At 39.0% G+C, this 26,818-nt stretch overlaps 1 protein-coding gene across 4 annotated transcripts in view; it reads right to left on the bottom strand.

The window, feature by feature from the left end:
* The window catches only part of LOC129771077 (5-hydroxytryptamine receptor 2B-like), a 396,880-nt gene that overhangs the window by 103,718 nt on the left and 266,344 nt on the right, over positions 1 to 26,818 (bottom strand). For all 4 annotated transcript variants that reach the window (XM_055774387.1, XM_055774390.1, XM_055774389.1 and 1 more), the window contains 4 exons: positions 26,497 to 26,686; positions 26,186 to 26,323; positions 14,384 to 14,587; positions 13,694 to 14,312 (listed from right to left, as the gene is read on the bottom strand). In XM_055774387.1, coding sequence (XP_055630362.1) covers positions 13,722 to 14,312; positions 14,384 to 14,587; positions 26,186 to 26,323; positions 26,497 to 26,686 — 1,123 coding nt within the window. In that variant the 3' untranslated portion in view covers positions 13,694 to 13,721. The remainder of the gene's footprint in view (positions 1 to 13,693; positions 14,313 to 14,383; positions 14,588 to 26,185; positions 26,324 to 26,496; positions 26,687 to 26,818) is intronic.

Here is a 26,818-nt window from a genome sequence, read left to right as displayed (position 1 = left end):
GAATTAGCTTACGCAGCGTACTTTTTAGTGTAGAGCAAGTTTGAGTCAACAGAGTCCGAAACAAAACAAAAATTCTATAACTTTATCATTGTTGAAATTCGAACATATGCGTAGAAGGATTTTTTTAAATATCAATGTCATGTCATGTCAAAATTCAAATTCAAATTTCAAAAACCGACCATGTACATTTTGTGTATTGGCCCAAAAAATGACCTGTGCAAACTTTCAGCTCAATCGGACATGATTTAGAGGTGCCTCAAAGCGCTCAAAATTTTGATTTTTTGATCCTCGAAAATCTTCCAAGGGGGGAGGAAATTTGGAAAACCGAAAATTTATTTTCGATGTCAAATAACTTAAAAATGCATTAATCGAGATCTGGTGTCATCTCGAAAAAAAAAATTGGGCGAAAATCGACTCTTTGGGACTTAGCCTGAGTGGCCCAAAAATCAAAATTTTGAGTGCTTTGAGGAACCCTTAAATCATCTCCGATTGAGCTGAAATTTGGCACAGGTCATTTCTTTAAGCCGATAAACAAAATGTACATGATCGGTCCTTTAAATTCGATAATTATTTTTTCCCAAAAGTGCAATTCCAAATTAAATCGTCCAAAAAATGCAGATTTTAAAAACATGTATTTTTGATTCGAATGAAAGTTTGTATTTCGTTTGTGTTGGAGGAAATATGAGGTTTCCACAGCAATTGGAAATTATTTGACTCAAGCGTAACTTTTGAAAAGGGCGTATCGATTTTAGTCGGAGAAATCTTTGATAATTTATATCTAAAAACTATGAGTCGTCCCGAAATAGTGTCTTAGAAAGAGTTATAGAGTATTGATGTATAAGCATGAAAAAATATACATTGTGAAAAAAAAATTAGTATTCTTTTTTTTTATTTACAAAAAAAAACTTTAATTTGCAATATCCAAAATACATATTTTTATTTTTTTTTAAATGTTTTCATATAAAATAGAAGTCATGTAGAAAATTTAAAAAATGGGTCCAAGATGGTAAAAGTATTTTTGACGAACTTTGTGGAACATCGAATTTTTATGAATTTCCGAGACATAGAATTTTTGTATGTTAACAATCATTTTTAGCTTGATAGTGTGATGTGATTTAAAACAAAAAAGCTCATTATAAATCTCCTTCTAAATGTAGCCATTCTCGAGATATTGCAAAAAAAAATTAATTTATTGTCTTTTTTATAGTAAATATTCTATAAAATTTTTATATATTATATAAATCTTATGCTTCATAGCCTCAAAAAATATTCCTTCAACATTGAATGCATTCAGCTCGCGCAGTCCGAAGACATCGGTCGCAAATTTGTTCGCGTCTATTGTAGAGTGGAGATTATACCGTTATCAGTTCGTGGCTGGTGAAGTTATTTCGCCCTAACGGGGTTCTCTTTATTGCGCGAGTGAGGAGAGCAGCAAGCACTACCAGCGTGAGGAAGAAGTCCTCCACGGCGGACGCGGTGCGTGTGCCGTATCATCGCTGTGTGTGCTTTAGCATCGTCATCGATTCCATCATCGTGTTGTGGTGCGATATACCGTTGCATCTGTGCCGAGCGATTGCCACGCGGTTCGATTGGGACACCGTTTCATTTTATTCGCATTGGTGTGCGATTTAGGTATAATATATATTAGGTTTGGAAATACAAAAAAAAATAAAAATTATATTATTTTATATCTGCCGTATTGGCAGAAGGTCATGTCGACATGGAGATTGAAACTACTGTTTCCTCCTCACTAGCTACAACGGGGGCTGGGAAGTCGCTTAAACGCGTTCCGCCCTCAGAAGATGTCTCTTCAGAGAAAGAGGTAATCTACCTTAACAAGCCCCCCTCAAGAAAATTGGCAAACTTTTCCTCTTCGCCCCCTCAATCTCCCGCTCCAGCTTCCGCTCTACTACCGAACTTGCCTCCCAGCCCAACTGATCCCGCTCCCGTTCAACAATCGACCTCGTCCTCCCCCTCAGTTGTTTCCTCTCCTCGTGTCAAGGTCTATCCAGACGATGCACTTGGAGCTGGTCCATGGGTTGTTTTTTTTCCGGCCTAAACCAAAAGGAAAGTCAATTAATGTCATTCAGGTTTCGAAAGATCTGGCAAGATTATATTCCTCCGTGGTCGAAATCTCTAAAGTTAGACCGAACAAACTGCGTATTGTCGTGAGTGATCGGAAACACGCGAATGCAATTGTGATCGACGAGAGATTCTCCCTAGAGTATCGCGTCTACGTGCCCTCCCATGACGTAGAAATCTCGGGGGTGGTAACTGAAACTGGTCTGACGTGCGAAATTATAAAAGAAGGAGTTGGTAAATTTAAAAGACTCCCGTTGGTGGGTGTTAAAATTTCGGACAGCCGTCAACTAGGAAAAGTATCCCAAGAAGAGGGAAAAACTAAATTCACGCCGTCAGACTCGTTTCGAGTAACTTTTGCTGGTTCCGCTCTACCTGACTACGTCATGGTGGGCAAATTGAGATTGCCTGTGCGACTCTTCGTGCCAAAGCCCATGACTTGCCAAAAATGCAAGTCAGTTGGTCACACTTCAGATTATTGTGCCAACAAGGAGCGCTGTGCCCCTTGCGGAGAGCACATGGCCCCTCCTTGCAATGATGATCTTATCCCTAAATTGGATACATTCAAATTTTTAATTCATAACTTCAATTGTGATGTTTTTGCTCTGTCCGAAACTTGGCTTTCTTCGCGAGATGATATCTCTTTCCACGATTTTAATATCATACGCTTGGACCGTGATGACAGATACGGAGGGGTGCTATTGGGTATCAATAAGTGCCACTCATTTTTTCGAATTGACCTTCCACCTATTGGAGGGATCGAGGCTGTTGCTTGTCATGCAAAAATCAGAGGCAAAGACCTCTGTATTGTCAGCTTGTATTGGCCTCCGAGAGCTGCGGTTAGCCGCAATCAACTTGTTGACATGTGCTCACTCCTTCCTGAGCCACGATTGATCTTGGGAGACTTCAACTCTCACAGAACTGCCTGGGGGGAACAGTACGACGACAATCGTTCATTGTTGATATATGACCTTTGTAACAGCTTCAATATGACCGTTTTGAACACTGGGGAAACAACACGTGTACCTAAACCTCCTGCCCAGGACCCCAACGGCAGTGACCACTTGCCAATCAAAATTTCCATCACCATTGGTTCGAATTCTTCTGAACCTATAAACATGGCATATGACCTCACATGACACATTGACTGGAAAAAATATGCGGACGCAATTGCTCTAGCCATCAATTCCAGAGATGGTTTGCCTCCATTGGAGGAGTATAACTTCCTTTCTCGTTTGATATATGACAGCGCGGTTCGCGCTCAAACGAAACCCATCCCAGGTTCCACTATTCGTCGAAGGCCTCCCAATCCATGGTGGGATAGCCAATGTTCCAAGCTTTATCAGGATAAATCGAACGCATTTAAAGCTTTTCGGAAACGTGGAACCATTGAGAATTTTCAAACGTATTTGGACCTTGAAAATCAATTTAAACACTTGATCAAAGGGAAAAAACGTGCTTATTGGCGAAATTTCGTGGGAGGTTTGTCACGAGAAACGTCAATGAAAAAATTATGGAAAGTGGCTCGAAACATGAGAAATCGCTCTTCATCGAATGAAAGCGAAGAATATTCACATCGATGGATTTTTAATTTTGCACGGAAGGTTTGTCCCGATTCCGTTCCTGTGCAAAAAATTGTTCGAGATATACCACAAGGTAGGTGCGATCTTGATTCCGAGTTTTCGATGGTAGAATTCTCTCTTGCTCTGCTCTCATGTAACAATTCTGCTCCGGGATCGGATAGAATTAAGTTCAACTTGCTGAAAAACCTCCCTGATGTGGCGAAACATCGCTTGTTGAATTTATTCAATCAGTTTCTGGAGCATAATATTGTTCCAGATGATTGGAGACAAGTGCGAATTATAGCTATTCAAAAACCCGGAAAACCCACGTCCGACTTCAATTCGTACCGCCCAATAGCAATGCTGTCTTGTATACGGAAATTGTTGGAGAAAATGATGTTGTTTCGCCTTGATCGTTGGGTTGAAACGAATGGCTTACTCTCAGATACACAATATGGGTTCCGCAGGTTTCGAAGCGTTGCTTTCTTCAGAAATTCAAATGGCTTACGCCGAAAAAAAAAACAAATGGCTTCAGTATTCTTGGACATAAAGGGCTATTGATTCTGTTTCAATAGAGGTTTTGTCAGACAAATTACACTCTCGGGGTCTGCCGCCTCTGTTGAATAATATGTTATATAACTTGCTTTGTGAGAAACAGTTGAACTTTTCTCACGGGGATTCGACAGTAAATCGGGTCTCCTACATGGGCCTCCCCCAGGGCTCATGTTTAAGCCCCCTTTTGTACAACTTCTATGTAAGCGACATCGACAATTGTCTTACACAAAATTGCAGCCTAAGACAACTTGCAGATGACGGAGTGGTGTCTGTCGTAGGATCAAACGAATCCCTTACCCTTACAAGATACTTTGAACAATTTTGCAACCTGGGCCATTGGGCTAGGAATCGAATTCTCCACGGAGAAAACAGAGATGGTGGTTTTTTCTAGGAAGCATAAACCAGCAAAACCAAAGCTTCAACTTTTGGGTAAACCGATCACTCATGCTATGTCATTCAAGTATCTTGGGGTCTGGTTCGACTCTAAATGTACTTGGGGGGCCCATATTAGGTATCTGAGTAAAAAATGCCAACAAAGAATAAACTTTCTCCGTACAATTACCGGCACCTGGTGGGGAGCCCATCCCGAAGATCTTATTATGTTGTATCGAACAACTATTCTCTCAGTGATGGAGTATGGCAGTTTCTGTTTTCAATCAGCTGCCAAAACACATCTCATTAAACTCGAGCGAATTCAGTATCTTTGTCTCCGTATTGCGTTGGGATGTATGCCCTCAACGCATACCATGAGTCTCGAGGTTTTGGCAGGCCTACTCCCACTAAAAGATCGTTTCAATTTATTATCTCTTCGGTTCCTCATCCGGTGTAAGGTTATGAACCCATTGGTGATCGGAAATTTTGAGCAACTGATCGAGCTAAATTTTCATTCAGGATTCATGAGCTCATATCATGAATTCATCTCCATGCAGGTTGATCCTTCTTCGTATACTCCCAACCGTGTTTGTTTTCCTGACTACATCAATTCATCTGTACATTTTGATCTGTTCATGAAGGAGAAAATCCATGGAATTCCAGATTATCATCGATCGGGGATCGTTCCTACGATCTTCAATGCAAAGTATGGGCGTGTCAATTGTGATAATATGTACTTTACTGATGGGTCCTCTATGAATGAGTCCACAGGATTTGGAGTGTTCAACGAAATTTTTAGCACCTCACACAGTCTTCAGAATCCTTGCTCAGTGTATATTGCTGAATTGGCAGCGATACACTGGGCGCTGGACAGCGTCGCCTCACGGCCTGTTGAACACTTTTACATTGTAACGGATAGTCTTAGCTCTGTCGAAGCTATCCGTTCAGTGAGGCCGGAAAAGCACTTGCCGTACTTCCTTGAGAGAATACGAGAAAATTTGAGTGCTTTAACCAGACGCTGTTATGTCCATGTTATGTCCTTTGTCTGGGTCTCTTCACATTGCTCAATTCCGGGTAATGAGAGGGCTGACTCATTAGCAAAGGTAGGTGCAATTGAAGGCGATATTTATCAGCGTCAAATCGCTTTCAATGAATTTTATTCTTTAGTCCGTAAAAATACCATCGCTAACTGGCAACGTAAGTGGAGCGAAGATGAATTGGGTGGTGGCTTCACTCGATTATCCCTATGGTTAGCCTCAAACCATGGTTAAAAAGTCTGGACTTAAGTCGGGACTTTATTCGCACCTTCTCTCGACTCATGTCCAATCACTGTTCGTTAGACGCGCTACTCCTTCGTTTTAATCTTGCCGATGGCAATATCTGTGCTTGTGGCCAAGGTTACCACGACATCGAACACGTTGTTTGGTCGTGCGAGGAGTATCTTGTTGCCAGATCGAATTTAGAAAACTCTCTTCGGGCTAGAGGAAGGCAGCCCAATGTGCCGGTGAGAGATGTGTTGGCTCGGTTAGACCTTGATTACATGTCCCAAATATATGTCTTCTTAAAAGCTATCGATCTTCGTGTGTGATTGTCCTTATATCCTTATATTCTCCTTTTCCTTTTCCTTCGCGAGAAATCAAATCCCTTCTTACTAACAATAGAATAAGGTGAAATGTAAATACATGTTAGATATAAGATAGGCTTAAGAATTGAGTATGATGAATGTGAGTGTGAACATTGTCAACATATCCTTATATCCCATCCTTTTCCTGAAACAAAATGTCACCCTTCTAAACTCGAGCAAGCCGCGAGTAATCGGTTCTCTACTTCATTGAATTCGTGAATGTAAAAAATGCCCAACAATGGACGAGTTTGGAAACTGGTTTCTAGATGAGCTTCAGGAACGCAATTTAATTGAAATCACTTATGCACAATGGATTTCTACTGATCGATGCGACATAGAAACTCTTGTAAAACCGGTGGAAGAATTTGTATCGTATTTTTGCGAAAAAATAGAAAAATTACTTACTCATGATTACATTAAAACACAACAGTCCACATTTCTTAACAATATAAAAGCTAATTTGCAAGAAAATGAGGTTGTTGTGATTTTCGATTTTTCCGAAAATGATTCATTTGTGCTTCAAGATGAAGTTTAAAGTCATCACTGGAACAATGATCAAGCAACAATCCATCCATTCGTTGTTTATTATAGAGATGAAAAAGGTTCTCTGGCAAATTTAAGCTTTGTAGTTATATCTGAAGTTTTAAGTCATGACACAATAGCTGTGCAAGTATTTATTTCTAAATTGGTAACATTTTTGAAACAACAAATGCAGGTAAAAAGAATAAAATTCATGTCGGTTGGTGCTGCATCCCAGTATACAAATAAGAAAAATTTTGCGAGTTTATGTCAGTTTAAATCTAAATACGCCAAAGACGCTGTTAAAAGTTAAAATTTTGTATTAAGATAAAAAAAAACATTTTTAATATCGCTACGTTTTATATTAACCCACGTGTGTTCAAATGTTTTTCAACGTAACTCCTAAACATATATTTTTACCATGATGATGTATTTGGAAAAGTTGTTGGAAATTATAAGCAAATTCATTTCATGGACATGACGGTATAACACGACAAACATATTAAAAGGGAATATTTACTATACAAAAGACAATAAATTAAACATATTTTTTGAAATATCTCGAGAATGGCTATATTTAGAAGGAGATTCATAATGAGCTTTTTTGGAGGCGATCTGGCGTAGTGGTAACATCCATGCCTCTCACGCTAAAGGTCACGAGTTCAATTCTCACTCCCGACATTCTTCCAAAAATGGAAGTAAAAAGTGACGAACCAGCCAAATGAGTTGAAAATCACTATAATACAGATAAAAAAAAATGAGCTTTTTTGTTTTAAATCACATCAGAAATCATAATTTGTGGCTAAAAATGATTGTTAACATACAAAAATTCGAAGTTTCGAAAATTCATAAAAATTCGATGTTCCACAAAGTTCGTCGAAAATAGTTTTACCATCTTAGACCCATTTTTTAAATTTTCTACATGACTTCTATTTTATATGAAAAAATTTAAAAAAAAATTAAAAAATATGTATTTTGGATATTGCAAATTGAAGTTTTTTTTGTAAATAAAAAAAAGAGTACTAATTTTTTTTCTCAGTGTACATTTTTTTCATGTTTAGACATCAATACTCTATAACTCTTTCTAAGACACTATTTCGGTACGGCTCATAGTTTTTTAGATATAAATTATCAAAGATTTCTCCTACTAAAATCGATACGCCCTTTTCAAAAGTTACGCTTGAGTCAAAAAATCTCAATTGCTGTGGACAGCTCATATTTCCTTCAACCCAAACTTACATTCGAATCAAAAATACTCATGTTTTGTTATTTGTCGATTTCATTTGGAATTGCCCAAAAGGTCAATTTTCGGCCAAATTTTTTTTTTTCGAGATGACACCAGATCTCGACGTTTCATGCATTTTTAAGTCATTTGGCATCGAAAAAAAAATCGGTTTTCCAATTTTCAAATCAAAATCAAAATCATCAAAAAAATCAAAACTTTGAGCGCTTTGAGGCACCCTTAAATCATGCCCGATCGAGCTGAAACTTTGCGCAGGTCATTTTTTTGGGCCAATAAACAAATTGTACATGGTCGGTTTGTGAAACTCGATGATGAAATTTTTTCCATACATCCATTGCCACCCTAATGATCATCTATCACCTCCTGAGAGATTCTGGGAAAGATATTTTTTTCAATTAAGAAAGGTATTTCCTGACTTTTAGAAGATGAATTAAAAAATAAATTCTTCTTTTATTTTCAATAAACGAAAAACATATGCATAAGTAAAAGTAAATTTAATTGTGTGTGGGAAATTTAAGTTATTGAAATAATGGTACTGGTGGGGTGAAACGGACAGTTGCCTGTGGGAGTGAGATGGACTGCTAAAAGTCTGTTTATTCTATTCCTGAGGAATGCTCTGCGTCTATAAACGGAAATCAAATCGCCAAAGATAGACAAAGATATTCTCCCCACTATATGTCCATATTATCCGCAGTGAAAAAATGTTGTACTTTTGGTCTATTTTAATTTCAGTAAAAAACATTGAATAAAACTTTTTTTTTGTAAAACATCTGGCCGATTATTTCGAAAACTAGTATATTGAATTGAAAGAAACTGCATTCAAGTTTAGGGAAACATGAGTTTGCAAAGATACAATTGAAGTTATTCTTAACATGTCCGTCTTACCCTCACTTCCCCTACCATTCATTTTCAGCTGCTTCTATAAATCCACATAAACCCATCGGTTCTTTTCAGCGCCAATAACAAGTTCTAAACAGTTGAATTTTTCGTTACTTGATTACTATCAACATAATCGAATTATTCCGCTACAACTATGCTCAAAACTTGTACTCATACTTTAAACCGACATCAATACAGATTTTCGTACACCGACGCATCTTTTGGAGCAATCCGTATATAGCGAATGCCAGCTGTCTTTCCTGTTTAGTCATTCTCCGACAGATATCAATAGTCTCTTAGCTTCTGTAATAAAGTTTGATTACTCATTCTAGTATGTCATTTCCATGTGACCAATCGCTCGTTTTCATATCTTGGAAGCAATCAAATGTATGAAAGAAATGGTCCTCAACTCCGCACAGGTGCCTTCAGCAGAAGTCGAAAGCAGTTAGCAGGATATGATCCATATTGCTCCATATATTAATTAGGATTCTCAACTCAGAATTATGCAAATGAAACACAAATTTCTTTGTAACTCGAGAATTAATCAAGTGAACGAACTCAAATTCGGCGTACAGTAAATGTTTCTATGGCGGATAGACATATAGACAAGCAAACTGTAAGAGCTTCCATGCCATTGGCCTTTGTCATGGCTACCAACTAAGCTACTTGTTTTAAAGAGTAGTTAATTCTTACATTTATGTATTGTTCGTTCTAGCCAACAATTTTTTAGTCCTAGTCTAACAATGCGGTAGTGCCTTGAACAATTCCATTACTTTTCTGGTTTTTTGACATGCGATAATCTTACTGAAGTAGAACTAAACAGTCATGAACGTTTCAAAACATAAGGTGACTATCAATACAACATCTACAGTAAATAGTTAAACAGCCAAACATGCAGATGACCTCTTTACCAGCAGTTCCCCTACTCGGGAAACGATTTTCATTGAACACAAGAACAAGAAGTTAAAACAAGAAGTTAATTTGATTATATTAATTGAGGGGCTCAAAATGAAAGGGGTGTAAGTGACATCATCGATTTCTCGACATCTACTCTCTCTTTTGGTCATAACTTAGCAGCAAACACATTCCCAGCTGTATTTGACAATGCGGAAGATAGGTCAAACCCTCATCTATCGGATTCTATAGCAAACTCAAATTGGAACGTTTTTGCAGTTGAGTTGTTATCTAAAGAAAAAGTTGATGAAGAGAAATCGATCAAATCACTTACACCCCTTTCCTTCTGGGCCCCTCAGTTACGATTCATACTTTCATGCCCACAGGGAAGTAGGTTTAGTATTTCAGAGGTAACGCCAAATGTGCATTACAAACATATAAAAACCCATAAAAAGTCGCCTGTGACTGAATAGCTAGAAAACTTAAATTTCTTGATACAAAATGTTAGTTATGCAATGAGCTATGAATTGGAACGAGTTTTACTCTAGTTCTTGCAGCACTATCATTTCATTCATATTCCAGAGCATCGAGTTCTAAACTTATTCAATATTTTGAATCATAGAATCTTGATTTTTTTATTGAACGACCAAACTAATCAAAAAACCAAGGTGACCCGGTGAACATTTTGAACACACACACAGTTCTAAGAAACTAAGCACATTATCTTCATCAAATAAAGCAGCACAATATAGTGCAATAGAGCTTAAAATTAGGGCTACAATACTGAGCAAATTTACCAAAATTTCAACTCACATTTGAAGAATTCATTTTCAAAAACTAAATGTAAATGGCATTAATTAGAAAATTTTTTAGATACTTTCTTTCACATAGTAAACATTGAATGTTTTATCAAAAATCAAAAATTGTCCAAAATTGAGTTATGAATTACCAATTTCTGTTCAACATGATACCAATACCGATAATCCAAATAAACATAAACTTAAGTCTTCAGTTCATGGATGGCGATTCGACTCATTCATCACGTTTCAATCTGTCGAGTCATACAATCTACTCTTCTGCTCGTCGAGCTCCAGAAATACCAAAATGAACGAGACGAGTTAAGTAACATTCCAGTCGTCTTATAGGAAAAGACCCTCTGTTTTGAACAGAGATCGAAATTCTCGCCGATTTGAGCGAAAAAACATCCGTTTTCACCCACAGGAAGAAATAATTGAGAATATAGGAGACGGAAGAATGTTATACGCTTACTTTGATTCTCGCGAGAAATGCAAAGCCGATTTTTATTTTTCGGCGAGTTATGATTGCCAAAAAAGTTGATAGGTCTGGGCAGAGATGCCAAACTTCCTGATTTTTCAGGATTTCCCAGACTTTATGGCATGCTCCCTGATTTCCTGACAAACACTCAATTTTCCCTGATTTTTATAAAATGATCCTAATTTTTCCTGATTTTCTTACTTTTTGCTTGATCAGAAAAAAATCCATATAAATATACTGGGAGTTTTGCTGGTTGTGTATGAGAACTGCCATAATAGTCTACATTAAAAAGCTTTCTGGTCCGCGCTTATATAATGCTTACTCTTCCTTACTCTTACTATCCTTTTTTTATGAAACTGTGATTATTATTAAAAAGTGTTTTATTTCTTGCACGGACGGGATCTTGACATAGGACTGTGATTGTGTGTAGTAATTGCATTTAAATTGAGTATTTTCATTGTGAAAAATCTGTAATTTTTTCTCTTTTGATACATCAAAAGAAAAAGTCACAGGAGGGTTGTGTCCGAGACACGACCGCATAGTTTACGTAGTATTCCGTTGGGCTATCTGTCGATTTCGGATATGTTTGAAGATTTACATCGTTTAACTCTTTGATAATAATTTGGTTTTAATATCTCTGTTAGGGACCACATTTCGGTAGGGGCAAAACTTCCCCCTACCTTTATGCACTTGCAATGTCGACTTCCCTCAGGCAGCTTGATTTTGATGTCTCTGTTCTTCTTCTTGGATGGCGTTAACGTTCCCTGTGGAACTTTTGCCGTCTCAACGTATGCATTAACTAGCGTCATTTGTTAATACTTAGTTGAGATTTCTTAAGCCAAATAATACGCCTTGAATGTATTCCGAGGGGAAAATTCGTGAATACGCGTGACCACAGTGCAAGTCGAAGGAAATTTCTTTGACGAAAAATCCCCCGGCCAGAACGGGAATCGAACCCGAACACCCGGCTTGATAATGTGAGACGCTAACCACTCGGCCACGGGTGCACTATCTCTGTCTCTGTTAGGGAACACATTTCGGTGGGAACAAAAATTCCCCCTACTTTGATGTATTTGCAATGCCGATTTCCCCCAGGCAGTTTGGTTTTGATGTCGCATGTGTCTTCAATTTCGACCAATCAGAAGTGGGGTTTTCCGTTAGGATAGGGGTTGAGATTTTTCAATTGTTCGATAGTTAGTTTCATGACATAAATTATTTTATTCAATGTAAAAAATTGTTATGGAGGGCCGAAATCGATTGCGGCAAAAATTTAATCAATCCATCATGAAATGACTAAGCAATAAGCGTTTAAAATTGTAAATTTTTCATTTTAATCGTCAAATTATTAACTTTTCTTACTATATTCACTGTTCACGTTTTCAACTAAAAAAACTGGATAAATTCCCTGTCTAATATTATATAACACAACATATGCTGCAATAACGATTTTAAGTAATATGCGTTTGAAAACTCTTAATGAATCTTTACATGTTTCCCAGAGTGACACCCCTATATAGAAATCAAAGACATAGTCCTATGTCAAAATTGGCTTTGTTTTCAGTGACTTCTTGATGCCGATAATGGGTTTTCAGTTTTTCAGTACAGCAGTAAACATTGCATGATGACATGCGGTAACATTGGGTTTAATCGTAAATAAAAAGTGCTCAGTGTTCAGTTCTTTGTTTTTAAGAGGCTTTAAACTATTCAGTTCATTCGCCTCTAAATACTGAAGTGAACACTAGATGGGTTAGTATTTATACAATTCAGACGCTGTCCAAATGCAGGTCATTTAGACACTGTCCAAACAGGCTGACGTTGGTAAAGTTAGCTTTGATTTTTCGCTTCATATTTTCAGTACTAAATGAGAGACGAAAAAGCATTCACATTGAACTTCGGAGATAGAGATTTTCCCACATCTCTTTCTATCTGAAAAAGAATTTTCGGTTGAAAGGAAGAGACGAAAATTCCAACATTAAAAGACTCATACAAAACTAGATTGATTAACTGAATACTTATCTAGCAGCCGAGCGAGAATTTCGATCTCTGCTGGTTTTAAATCACAGTCTGATTGAATTACGGAGAGTGAGTCAGTAACCATGTCAAAAATTCACAGTCAGTCTGCCGACCGAATGAGTGATGTGAATGATTAAAAGGAAACTCAAATTTTCCAAAAAAAAAAGACAACAATACAGACATGTTGTTTTTATTCCACCGAACAAAACACAATAACACCTTTTAAACGCTTTCAAGAAACAATAACAGCAATTTAAATGTGGCTAAATGGAAAACGACCGAACGGAAACTTTCACGAAAATATGTGATTGAACCACAGTCAACCAAGCGTCACAACGGGGTGTGGAATCCATTTGCGTAATTGCTTCTACTAACAAATAGCGCAATGATTATGATTGTGACCACCTTCCGTACAAAGTCATCAAAATGTGCGTATAAACGGTACAAAATACCATTACTTGGAAATTCTCCAGTCCCATGGTGCAATTACATCTCGACCGGAAAGTAATAATCATCGCGAACAGAGAGTGCTTCTGTCAGCCCGATGGTAAACATTTTTGCTTCTCATAATACAAAACCCATTTTCAACCACCCCGAGAGACAGAGAAAGGAAACAGCCATCAGTGAAATGATCGTTACTATTTGCGTGAACGCGTTCTCCCACCGCAACTCACTTACCTTAACGGTTGGCACTAGCGGACTAGCATTACAGTTGGCCGCGGCGATAAGTGGTGCTCCGATGCGATCCGAACAGGATCCGCTTGAAGGCCTGCCGGAACTCCGGGCTGAAGATGGTGTAGATGACCGGATTGAGCGTCGAGTTGAAGTATCCGAGCCATAGGAAGAGTGACGCGACGGTGTCGTTGATGGAGCAGGATTCGCACAGCGGAAGCAGCAGAGCCATCAGAAAAAATGGCAACCAGCAGACGACGAAGGCGCCCGTGATGATTGCCAGCGTTTTGGCCGCTTTACGTTCCCGCTTCGCTTCCAGGGTTTCCTTCCGCTTGGAAACCTGTGCGTGTGGGTTCGGGGTGCTGGCAATGTTCAGCGTGGATCCGGTGTGGGCTGCCGCTCCGAGTGGGGTGGGGGAGTTCTGAACAGGCGGCAGGAGGACATTGTTGCTGGTCGGTTGCAACGTAGACTGCGTGTTCTGCTGATGAGTATTGCTTTCAGCCGCTGAGTTGTTGTTATTGTTGTGATTGTTGTTGTTCGCTTCCAGTGGTTCCGTCAGTTGTCGGTGGTCCACTTCCTGGGAAACGGTTGGTATTTGACTATTCGTGACGGCGGTTACCGCAGTCTGATAGAGAGAGAGAGAGTAGTCAAACATTGGTTCAAAAATTTACATTTGAAATGTTGGCGAAAACTCACCTCGTCACTGCTGAAAGCCGTCTCGATGCCAGCCTTCTGGTCGCTATTTGCATTCCCGGTGTCGGTGTCTTCGACCAAGTTTACCGTGTTGGTCGAGTTGCCCTCCACCAGACCCAACGAAGAAGCTGCCGATTTGGCCGGATTAGAGAACTTCTTCTTCAGACGGAAGCGTATTTTTGATTTTGTTTGCTTTGGCGTTTGTTCCTGTTGATGGTGTGGTATTGGGTTTGCGTGTTTCAGTGAGAAGAAAGGAATCCGAATTAGTAAACATTATCGACAGCCACTAGGGGAAGGGGAAGTGTCCAAATTGAAACCGGAAAAAGGCACTTGGTTTTGATCCGATAAGTAAAGAACAAATTGGTCGCTCGATTACCACCAGCTTTGGCCGCGTATCCGTGCAAATCGAGAGGAAAAAAGCCCAATGGTATCGATGAAAGTGCAAACAATACCATAATTGGATTTTACGAGTGATGAAGAACAATAAGAAGAATGAAAAAAAAGATAAAGTTAATTTGATTACCCGCTTCACTAATTGGCTCCCGGATTCAGCGAAAGCCTGGCGCTGGAGGCAATCGTTTAGGCGATACGTTCCGAAACCGGCCCCATGATTGAGTGTCAGTATCCGGGGGGAGGGGACGTGGAGGAAGTTGAATCGCAATATGATTCGTTTAATTGTTCTTTTGTTTCCGTACTAACATATAATTTGCGCCGGATGCTTAATTAATTTTACGTGCTTAGCGTGTTGAATGGAAGCAATTTTGCTTCTGTTCTTTTCCCGAACAGGCGTTTTCTGCAAGAAAATTTTGGATGGCTTCAACCGCACGCAAGGGAAGGATTCTCAAGGAATACCGATGCGACTATAAGCAGAGTGTAGATGGAGGAAGGATACGGTCTATTTCAACGTATGTGTATTTTATCGTCTTTTGATTAACACCGCTTCCAAGGATCACTCATTGCTATATTGTAGAGCCTCGTAAATTGTTTCCGGGATGCCATAATTAATCAGAAAGTGGTTTATGCTTGCTTCAACGCGTTCGTTATTTATTACGGTATATTTGTCGTTTTGTTGATAAATATTCAAAGAAAAATGAATTAGTTTTATATCTAAATTCGGAATCAAATAAATTGATATTCGAACATCGAATATGAGAGTGAAGCAGTTTCTATCATCTTGCATAATTATAACGCGATCCATCAAAACGATAACTGAAGCGGGCACTTTCTAAGTTGTTTTTCCATTTTTACATATTGAATAATACGGATATAGGCTAATTTGGAAACATCTACAAATGGTTATTATTCCTACAATAATTTTGGGAAATTCCATTATGGTAAATGTTACATCGATCGATAAGTGCGTAGGACGATATACAAATAGCGTTACTATTGACGAACGATACGTGTCAATATTTCACGGAACGGTTTCCGGTTTTATTTGTGTGTTGTATATATATTAGGGTGCCATTAGAGTATGGGAAAAATAGACCCTAAACTTTCAAAAACTTACTCTATACAAAATGTTCACCACCCTCTGAAAATCAAAGGGGGAGTAAAGGAAATCGGGGTTTTTGAAAAATAAAAATGTTGATGCCAAATGTCTTAATTGCTTGAAACGTCGAGATTTAGTGTCATCTCGAAAAAAAATTTTTTGTTAAAAATCGACACTGGGGTTTTTTTTCGGAATACGAGACGAAACGAATGGTTTTAAGTGCCAATAAAAATAGTTATCTCGATTTTTCATTCGAAACTTGTTGCGAAATGTAGATTTGCACGATAATATACACTATGCAAAATATTAGGCTGTCAAAAAAGTGTTGCGGTATTTCCGCGAGGTGTCGTTGTAAGCGCGTAGTTCTAGTTGTATTCATTGTATCGAGTCATACTATAGCTTGTTGGAAAGGTATTTTTGCGCGCTATATTTAATATAGTCCTTGACAGTGTTTTGTTTGGATAAGTCGTTCGTGAGTTATAGTGTCGCAAATATGGAGCAAAATAAAGAGAAAATCCGACATATTTTACAGTACTACTATGACAAAGGCAAAAATGCATCTCAAGCTGCCAATAAAATTTGTGCAGTTTATGGACCCGATACAGTTTCCATTTCCACCGCACAACGATGGTTTCAACGTTTTCGTTCTGGTGTAGAGGTCATCGAAGATGCGCCACGCTCCGGAAGGCCTGTCATCGAAAATTGCGACAAAATCGCTGAATTAGCCGAGAAAGACCGGCATAGTAGCAGCCGTAGCATCGGCCAAGAGCTGGGGATAAGTCATCAAACCGTTATTAACCATTTGAAGAAGCTTGGATTCACAAAGAAGCTCGATGTATGGGTGCCACACACGTTGACGCAAAAAAACATCTTTGACCGTATCGACGCATGTGAATCGCTGCTGAATCGCAACAAAATCGACCCGTTTCTGAAGCGGATGGCAACTGGCGATGAAAAGTGGGTCACTTACGACAACGTGAAGCGCAAACGGTCGTGGTCGAAGCCCGCTGAAGCGGCTCAGACGGTGGCCAAGCCCTCATTAACGGCCAGGAAGGTTCTGCTGTGTGTTTGGTGGGATTGTCAAGCAATAATCTATTATGAGCTGCTTCCCTATGGCCAAACACTCAATTCGGACCTGTACTGCCAACAACTGGACCGCTTGAAGGTAGCACTCATGAAGAAGAGGCCATCTTTGATAAACAGAGGACGCATTGTCTTCCATCAGGACAACGCCAGGCCACACACTTCTTTGGTGACGCGCCAGAAGCTCCGGGAGCTCGGATGGGAGGTTCTTTTGCATCCGCCGTATAGTCCGGACCTTGCACCAAGTTACTACCACCTGTTTTTGTCCATGGCGAACGAGCTAGGTAGTCAGAAGTTAGCCACAAAAGAGGCCTGTGAAAATTGGCTATCCAAGTTTTTTGCCAATAAGGAAGCGAGCTTCTGTAACAGGGGTATTATGAAGTTGGCATCTCGTTGGGAACAAGTCATCGAACAAAACGGCGCATATTTGACTTAAAACAGATGATTGTAACTAATTTTATGAACAAATAAAAATTCAAAAAAAAATACCGCAGGACTTTTTGACAGCCTAATATTAGCTCATTCGATCCCTCATTTATTAGTGTTGTAGACGTTAAAATCTGGGTTTTTGGAAATCGGGGTTTTCAAAAAAAAAAAATTATGCCAATTGCATAACACGCCAAGATTTACAGTTATCTAAAAAAAATTTCGTCAAAAGTCGACTTTTCAGACGGAAAAACGGTTAAGCGCCAAAAAAATTTTTTTTGTTTGACAAATTTTTTTTTCGAGATAACAGAAAATCTCGACGAGTAATGCAATTTTAAGACATTTGGCACCAACCATTTCTTTTAAGCTCCGATTTTCGGTGATTTTTTGTTTTTCAAAAAAACTCAAACTTTAACGTCTGTGACACTAATGGATGAAGTTTGAATGAGCTAATATTTTGCATAGGGTATATTATCGTGCAAGTCAACATTTCGCAGCAAGTTCCGAATGAAAAATCGAGATAGCTAGCTAGGTAGGTATAGACTGAAGGTAACAGCCGATGTTTACTTGAAGGTTCTGCAGGATGTTTGTGTCCCGGGGATGAAGACGGTTGCTGCTGGTCGTAATTTCATCTTCCAATAAGATGAAGCACCTCATAATGCAATGATAACACATAAATAGCTCGCTGAAAATGGTCCGAAGTTTGAGAGAAGGAAATTTGACCCCCTAACAGTCCCAGCTAAGATCATGGAGGTGAAGACATCGTTATGAATCGAAACATGGTAAAACGTGCATGCCGCAGTTTTCGGAAGCGTCTATCAACAGTCATCGAAAAGGGAGGCGATAGTTTTTGAATAGAATAATTCACAATTCCCATATGTAACGAAAGAAAATAAACCACAAAACATTCATCGCATATATGACTAATTGGTGTAAATTTTCTAAAACATGTTGTTTACTGCATCTATTTGTCACGCACCCTGTAGAAGGGAATACAGGACTGGAAAAAATAAAACGAAAAATATTACCCCTTTGGACCCGACTTAAAACTTAAAATGGTTACAAACGCAATTGCTATCTTTCCGTTCTGTTGTATAATTTGTTTACTTTTTAAAGGTAGCTTTATTACTCCTCTCTCATAGAAGTAGGGTTCAAAAAAGCTCTATGTTTGGTTGATACACCCATTAACACCAAAATAGTTGATGGGTCTGAGCCTAGGGGCACGGACGGGATCTTGACATAGGACTGTAATTGTGGGTAGTAATTGCATTTAAATTGAGTTTTTCATTGTTCAAAATCTGTATTTTCTCTATTTTGATACATCAAATGGATGCCCTGAAAAAACCGTTTCCTGTATGTTCTTGTATCCTTTAAACGGGTTAGATGACATAACGTGGTAGAATTCGGAACCGCATTCTGTTCAAAAATGTACATAAAAATACCATTAAAACCATTACTACCCTTTTCTATTCAATCATGCAGAAAAAAACAAAGAGTCATCATGTATCATTTTTAAACACAAGTGTAAATAGTTGAGACCTACATAAATATAAGCCCGAGTCAAATCAATATATGACTACAAAAATATATTATAGATAAAAAAGCATTTTCTCCTTCGACATTGTTTGTAATAACTTTATAGCCCTGTTAGATCGCGACTACTAAAGCTATCATAATCTGATTTATGTGGGTATACCCTTTCGATCTTCTAAATCAGCAGCCATTTAAATTCATTTATTGCATTTTTACATAACCAAACAACATACTTGATATTATGACTTCCTGGACCACAATTACATACATTGATGATAGTGACACGATTACACACGATTGAAACATGAATTGAGCACAAATTGATTGGACAACATACAATATAAAATAAAATTAATGCCTATTATCGGTAAATGGAGAATAATTCAATTTACGCATCAACTCACATTATGAGCTAACACCCGAATTTAGGCAAAAAGATTGCTCGTTGCGTCGAGGAGGAAGCGAGTGGATAGTGCAATCGAAAGAAAACATACCCAATTAAATCTTTTTTACTATATTCACTGTTCATTTTTAAAGCAAAAAAAACAGGAGAAATTTCCTGTCTAATGATATATAACACAACATATGTCGCAATATGCGTTTGATAACTCTTAATAAATCGTTACATTTTTCGTAGAGTGATCCCCCTATATAGAAATCAAAGACATAGTCCTATGTCAAAAAATTGATAGATCAAATTCTGCCATCTGCCAAGCCGACTGGGAATGAGAAATGGTTCACACACGACAATATTGTGTGAAAACAATAATGGTCAAAGAGTGGTGAAGCAGCTCTGAAGATAGCCATACCAGGATTAATGACCAGCAAGGTTCTACTGTGAATTTGGTGGGACTTGAAAGGAATCATTTATTATGATTTGCTTCCGCATGGCCAAACACTAAATTCAGATCTCTACTGTCAACAATTGAACCGTTTGAAACTAGCGATTGACCAGAACCGGTCAGAATTGGCCAACAGAAAAGGTGTAACGCCATACACGTCTGTAGTGATTCGCTAGAAACTCTGGGAGCTTGGTTGGGAAATTTTAATGCGTCCACCATACAGTCCGGACCAGGCATCAAGCGATAAGAAATTTGTATTAGGAGATTGTTTTATATTATATTGTCCAAATCGGGCAATATAAAGGGTGTGTCACATCAAATTGCATCACGGAAAAAACGCTGACCGATCCTTTTGAAAATTTTAGACAGTAAAATAAAAACTATTAAACAACTTTTGGCATTTTCTTTTTATTCATACTTCGAGCCGAAGCCCGTATGCTCGCACCTTCCTCTTTACCCCGTCCTGTACAACGTCAGGTTGTAGTTTTTTTTGAACAGAAATCCATTTTCTCTTGAAGTCCGCCTCCAATTTGACAACTTTTGGGTTCTTCCGGAGGGCCTGCTTCATAATCGCCCAATATTTCTCTATTGGGCGAAGCTCCCCAACGCGCCGGGCGGGTTCATTTCCTTTGGCACGAAGGTGACCCCTTTGGCTTCGTACCACTCCAACACGTCCTATGAATAGTGGCACGAAGCGAGATCCGGCCAGAAGATGATCGGACCCTCGTGCTGCTTCAATAGTGGTAGTAAGTGCTTCTGTAGGCACTCCTTAAGGTAAACCTGCCCGTTTACCGTGCCGGTCATCACGAAGGGGGCGCTCCGCAAGAGCAGATCGCTTGCCACACCATGTACTTTTTGGCCAACTTGGATAGTTTCTGCTTGCAAATCTCCTCCGGAACGCTGAATTTGTCCTCTGCGGAGAAGAACAACAGGCCCGGCAGCTGACGAAAGTCCGCTTTGACGTAGGTTTCGTCGTCCATTACCAGGCAATGCGGCTTCGTCAGCATTTCGGTGTACAGCTTCCGGGCTCGCGTCTTTCCCACCATGTTTTGCCTTTCGTCGCGGTTAGGAGCCTTCTGAACCTTGTATGTACGCAGGCCCTCCCGATGCTTGGTCCGCTGGACGAATGAACTTGACAAATTCAGCTTATTGGCGACATCCCGGACCGAACTTCTCGGATCACGTCTAAACTGCTCAACTACGCGCTTGTGATCTTTTTCACTGACGGAGCATCCATTTTTGCCGTTCTTCACCTTCCAGTCGATGGTTAGGTTCTCGAAGTATCGTTTTAGTACTCTGCTGACCGTGGATTGGACGATTCCCAGCATCTTACCGATGTCCCGATGTGACAACTCCGGATTCTCGAAATGAGTGCACAGGATTAATTCACGACGCTCTTTTTCGTTCGACGACATTTTTCCAAATTTACGAAAAATTGACAGTGAAGCATGGCCAACGTGATCAATACACTCTTATCTGATTATAAGCGAAAGCTGAAGATATAATTCCTAAAAATTAAATTTCTACAGCGTTTTTTCCGTGATGCAATTTGATGTGACACACCCTTTAATATAAAACATCTTAAATAAAGTTCTGAATTCAACGCAAAAAATCATGGATTTCTTTTTCCCCAACCTTAATTTTACACATCTTTGCTGTATATCGCTGTGCTGGAACTTAGTGAAGAATCACAAGATGCCGGGACCGATCGGTGGTGTGCATAGTTGAGAGTAGGGCTCGGTATAGTCATATTCAACTGAGGACAGTCAGCGGACTGTGAAGAAATTCCCCTTCGTATTCAATTGGAAATTACTTTTGGCTTTTTCCAACAGTTTCTCCGTCAACATGACTCAACAGTCAGTCGGGCGTTAAGTCGCTATCTCCCTTTACGACTCGATTATCTCATTTCATTCTTTACCGTCAAATGGACTTCATTGCATATTGAAGTGACTTCCCCTCAAAATGAATTCGTTTCTCTCTCTCATGGATGTATTGATGTTTGAGTTCAACGTGATTTAACATATAGTACAGGTGAGCTAGTTTTTTTTTGTATCGTACACGAACTTTACTCACACATATGAAATCGCGTTGTGTTCAGAAACTGACAAATTTGTGAAATTTGTTGATATAAACTCGTTTTTCTGTATGTTTTTTTTTCTCGCAAAATTAAACTCGGAGACAAAGTGAACTAAAATTTTGTTTAGAATTCCTCCCAAACTGCACGCTATTTTGCTCGCTATTTACTAACACCAAATCGTTGGTTTGAGTTCCCGGTGGGTAAAAGCCGTCCATTAATGGTGTAACTACTTTTTTGCCTCAAAAATCAAGTTTTCGTTTTACTTTGTATGGACGCGAAAATAAGATTGTGTACGCTGGTAATGAGATTCATGTCAGGGGAAATAGTAGTGTGCATTGAATTCAGGTTGAATAAAGAGGCAAATTTGTATTCATTAGTTACGTAAACTAGAATAAGATTTGTTAGAAAAGTTCATCAGTCATCCTCGCTCTTATACGCTCGTCAATTCTTCTCTAGTCAATTCAAGTCATGTTGACGGTGAATGCCGAAATAGTACTAGCAGAAGCGAAGCGACTGAGAGGACAGCCGATTTTCATTTTTCATCTTCGAAGATTTTGGGCCCTGCTTATGACAATGAAAGTGTTGAGTGTTTTTACCGGGAAAACGCAAACAAAAGTGTTGATGATAGTTATCGTTTGCTTGCTGAAGTTTATAAAGAATATGCTCCACCAGCAACATGTGTGAAAGAAAAAGTCACAGGAGGGTTGTGTCCGAGACACGACCGCATAGTTGACCTAGGATTCCGTTAGGCTATGTGTTGATCTTGGATATGTTTGAAGAACGTTAACAACGTTAAACTCTTTGATAATGATTAGGTTTTAATGTCTCTGTTAGGGAACACACTTCGGTGGGAGCAAAAGTTCCCCCTACTTTTTATGTATTTGCAATGCCGATTTCCCCCAGGCAGATTGATTTTGATGTCTCTGTTAGGGACCCGTCAATTTCGACCAGTCAGTAGTGGGTATTTCCGTTAGGATAGAGGTTGAGATTTTTCAATTGTTCGCTAGTTAGTTTCATGACATATATTCATCACGATGTGCTCGATTTTCGATTTTCAATTTGTACCCCAATATACCCCGAAACCCCGAGAGACGTAATCCTACGTCAAAAGGATTCAACGATTTAGAAGTAATGATTTTTATTCGGATGATAAGGAATATAATAGACACCGAAAAAACAAATCAGGACACACAATTACAAGCACCTACCGTCTGAAACTATCACTGCTGAATGGTACTGACTACAAAAAATACGTTTGAAGAGGACTTTGAAAGAAAAAGGACCGTAGTGGGAAAATAGAAATGATCAAATGACTTAACAACATGACAACAACAGACCACATGTCCATGAATCTGATCCACAAAAGTGAACGCGAAAGTTCTACCTAACCTTCCGTATTCCCCAAACATTGCTTCCTCAGATTATCACTTATTCTGTTCACGTCTTGATAGTAAAATCGTTTCGAAGCAGCCTGACTTCTACCAGCGTGGATGCCTGAAAGATGGACTGAGTTTCTGGCATATTTTGGAGCATATTTTCGTTCAAGTAGCAGTAACTTTTATGTTTCAAATGTATGTCCACGAAAAATCCCCTCTACTTTAGCTTCATCCGTTCATTGGTGGGATCGAGGTAATCTAGTCGACAACGATTTTTGGTCACTGACTCCAGCATATTTCTTGATCGGAGAATCTATACAGTGACAAACACTGGCAACATGCTCAACGTCATTTGTAAGAATTCTGACGTAGATGGAATTGGGAATATCTTAAGCAACTTCGAGGGCGACCGAAATGGTGGTGTGCTCTCGCTTAAGACAAGATGACCATAGTCCATGAACTTTATTCTTCATTAGCTGACCCGGCAAACTTCGTCCCGTCCAAAATTTTCTTTTTCGTTATCACAGACACGTTTTTGTTACTAAGCGCAAGTTCATGGGTCCAATCGCAGAACTCTTTATTGATTGATCTTCTAATCTACCCCTTGAAATTATGTTTTACTATAAAATATCAGTACTCCTACCAAAACTCGACATTATAATATCAGATTATTTCCAGACACAACTCTCGTGCAAGATTTTTCATCCACTTGCAGATAACCGGTTTCTCTGTTACATAGAATAAATGTTTGATACAGAAAATATGATTTTCTATATTTTATTTTCTTTCTCGAGTTTCACTTTCATCAACACATTCCATTTTATTTATATAGATAGAAGACGACATAGGAATGCGTTTTATCACATTAAAATCCATTTCCACTTTCGAACGAAGATTAATTTCGTTACCGCAAACATCAAACGGTCTAACAACGCTTGTCAATAAGTAAATGTAGAACATATGCAAATAGAATTTTTCGAATTTTTCCATTTTCCTTCAGAGTTTTTGGAAAATTTTCAAGAGTCATGTTTGGTTTAAATATGTGCATTATTTTTATGGGACCCCTCTCCCTTCATGAGGAGGAAGGGGTGTCATACCATCATAGAAACAGTTTTCGTACCCGAAAACCCTCACATCCCAAATTTGGCTCAATTTGCTTAATTAGTCCTCGAGTTATGCAGAAGTTTGTGTTTCATTTGTATGGCAGCCCCCATGCCCTAAGAGAGGGAGTGAGGTGTGTCGAATCACCATAGGAAAGTTCCGTGCCTCCTAAAACCTCCACATGCCAAATATAGCTCAATTTTCTTGATTAGTTCTCGAGTTATGCAGAAATTTGTGTTTCATTTGTATGAGAGCCCCCCCCCATTTAGAAAGGGGGAGGAGTGTCGAACTAACATAGAAACGTTTATCGATCCCTAAAACCTCTATATGCTAAGTTTTATTCCATTTGTTTGATTAGTCCTCGAGTTGTTCAGCTACCTCTCCCTCCCCCTTCTCTTTAGAGAGGGGAAAGGAGTGTCTAACCACCGTTAAAAACATTTATTGCACCCTCAAACCTCCCAATGTCAAATTTGGTTTCATTTGCTTGACTAATTCTCGAGTAATGCAGAATTTTGTGTTTCATTTGTATGACAACCCCCCCTAGAGAGGGGGGAAGGGTGTCGAACTATCACAAGAACCACCCCCGATGCCCAAAACCGCTACATACCTATTTTCATGTCGATTGGTCCAGTAGTTTCCGAGTCCATAAGAATCAGACAGACAGACATACATACAGACAGACAGACAGACAGACATACAGACAGACAAACAGACAAATAGTAAACTGGGTGAGCATTATCTGGGGAATATGGCGAGTGATGCAGATCCTCTCGGTTCCCTCTGTATGGATAATTTTGGATAGATTCATAGACATGTGGTTGAGCGTTGACATTTTGTAAAATTATCTTATCATGTCTATTCTCGCATTCTCGCATTCGTAGTTTTCCGCCGGAGATTCGTTCAAACAGGTTTATTGTAGTACGCATAGATCACCAGTTTTCAAACGGTAAGTGGATTTCCATGTTCTTTATCACTTCCATGTTTAAACCACTTCCAACACATACTTATCGATGGAACATATTTTATTATTTTAACAAGCAAAAGAAGACTTTTTTCCAGAAAAAAAATAATGCAATAAAACTTTCCACAAGGTTTTTTTTTCAAAATTCGACATTAACAATACGGTAAAAATATTGTATATATAAAACATATTTATTATCATGCCAGCAGTACGACACTCGCACGTATTATGAACCCGTGAGGTTATACTTGCACACTTCATACTACCAATCGAGTTGACTAACCGCTATTTTTAGGATCCAGCCATACAATTTTAAACGCTAACTTTTCCTAATTGTAGTAATGATTCTGGATGTTAAATGTAAAATACAAAATATTAGATTCGAAATAAATGGTTCGTGCATTATATATATATTGTTGTGAATGCTATAAAAACAGTTTGAATTTATAAATTCACGGAGAGTTCTGTTATCTATTTATATTTACGTGAGAAAGAAACCGACCGAATATTGAAGGAAGGTCCCACAACTCCCCCACGAATGCAGCGTGTTATCTTTTTTTATGATAAACATATACGAGTGTGTTATACATTGTTTATGTCCAATCAAATCAGATTGTTGGGATGTTCTTTGAAAACGTTGATACACCTTCCAGCAGCAGCAGTAACTTATATACATACAACCAGAGTACATTAATATCTCATTTAAACCGCCATTTCATAAAAATAATGTATAAATTCTGAATAATACCGAGAATGGCCCCACGGATAGCATTTTTGACCGATCGTAATGTATTATTCATTTTTACTGCACGCATTCCCCCATTTTCCAAGGCCACGGAGAGCTACTACGGATGGTTTTCATCCCTCAGGGTAAGAAAAAAGTCTTCGCAAGAACAATTCCCTACAGCACTCACCTGATTGTTATTACCCGTCACCGGTGGTGGCTTGGGTCGCCTCCGGTGTATCCGTCGGCGAGCGGTTTGATAAATCTTCCAGTACAGCACCAATATAACTAAAAGAGGAACATAAAAGGTGCAGCAGGTGGCAAAGATCTGAAACGAGTGGAAGCGGAGGGAAGAGTTGTGAGAAGATAACTAAGTGCCAATGATTCAGTAGATAATTACCACTCGGTTGACATTGTGTCTTATCAAGAGACTGGCTGGGTAGTTGACTAAAGAACCCCTCTCACTTGGGATCCCTTTAAACCACTCCCTCACTCACTTACCTGGTATCCGATGTTCTGCGAAACCATGCATTTCTGCTGCTCTATTCGTTGTAGATAGTCTGGATCCTTCCAGCCGAACTGGGGCGCCAGGGAAACGATGACGGAGGCAAACCACACCAGGAAAATCATCGTGAACACCCGGCGGCTGGTGCGGGAGTGCATGTAATCGATATTGGTTACCGCCCAGTATCTGGTTGTGGCATGTGATGAGAGAGGGAGAGAGAACAAAGCAAAAATCACCGGTTTTGGAACGGGTTGATTGTGTGATGGGTGTAGAATATATTTTTGCGATTTTTCATACTTGGCAACTCAGTGTAGTGAA

Source organism: Toxorhynchites rutilus, chromosome 2 (assembly GCF_029784135.1).
Source record: "Toxorhynchites rutilus septentrionalis strain SRP chromosome 2, ASM2978413v1, whole genome shotgun sequence".
Taxonomy (NCBI): Eukaryota; Metazoa; Arthropoda; class Insecta; order Diptera; family Culicidae; genus Toxorhynchites; species Toxorhynchites rutilus.
Note: the sequence above shows the minus strand (reverse complement) of the source record. Positions and strands in the feature narration are given on the sequence as shown.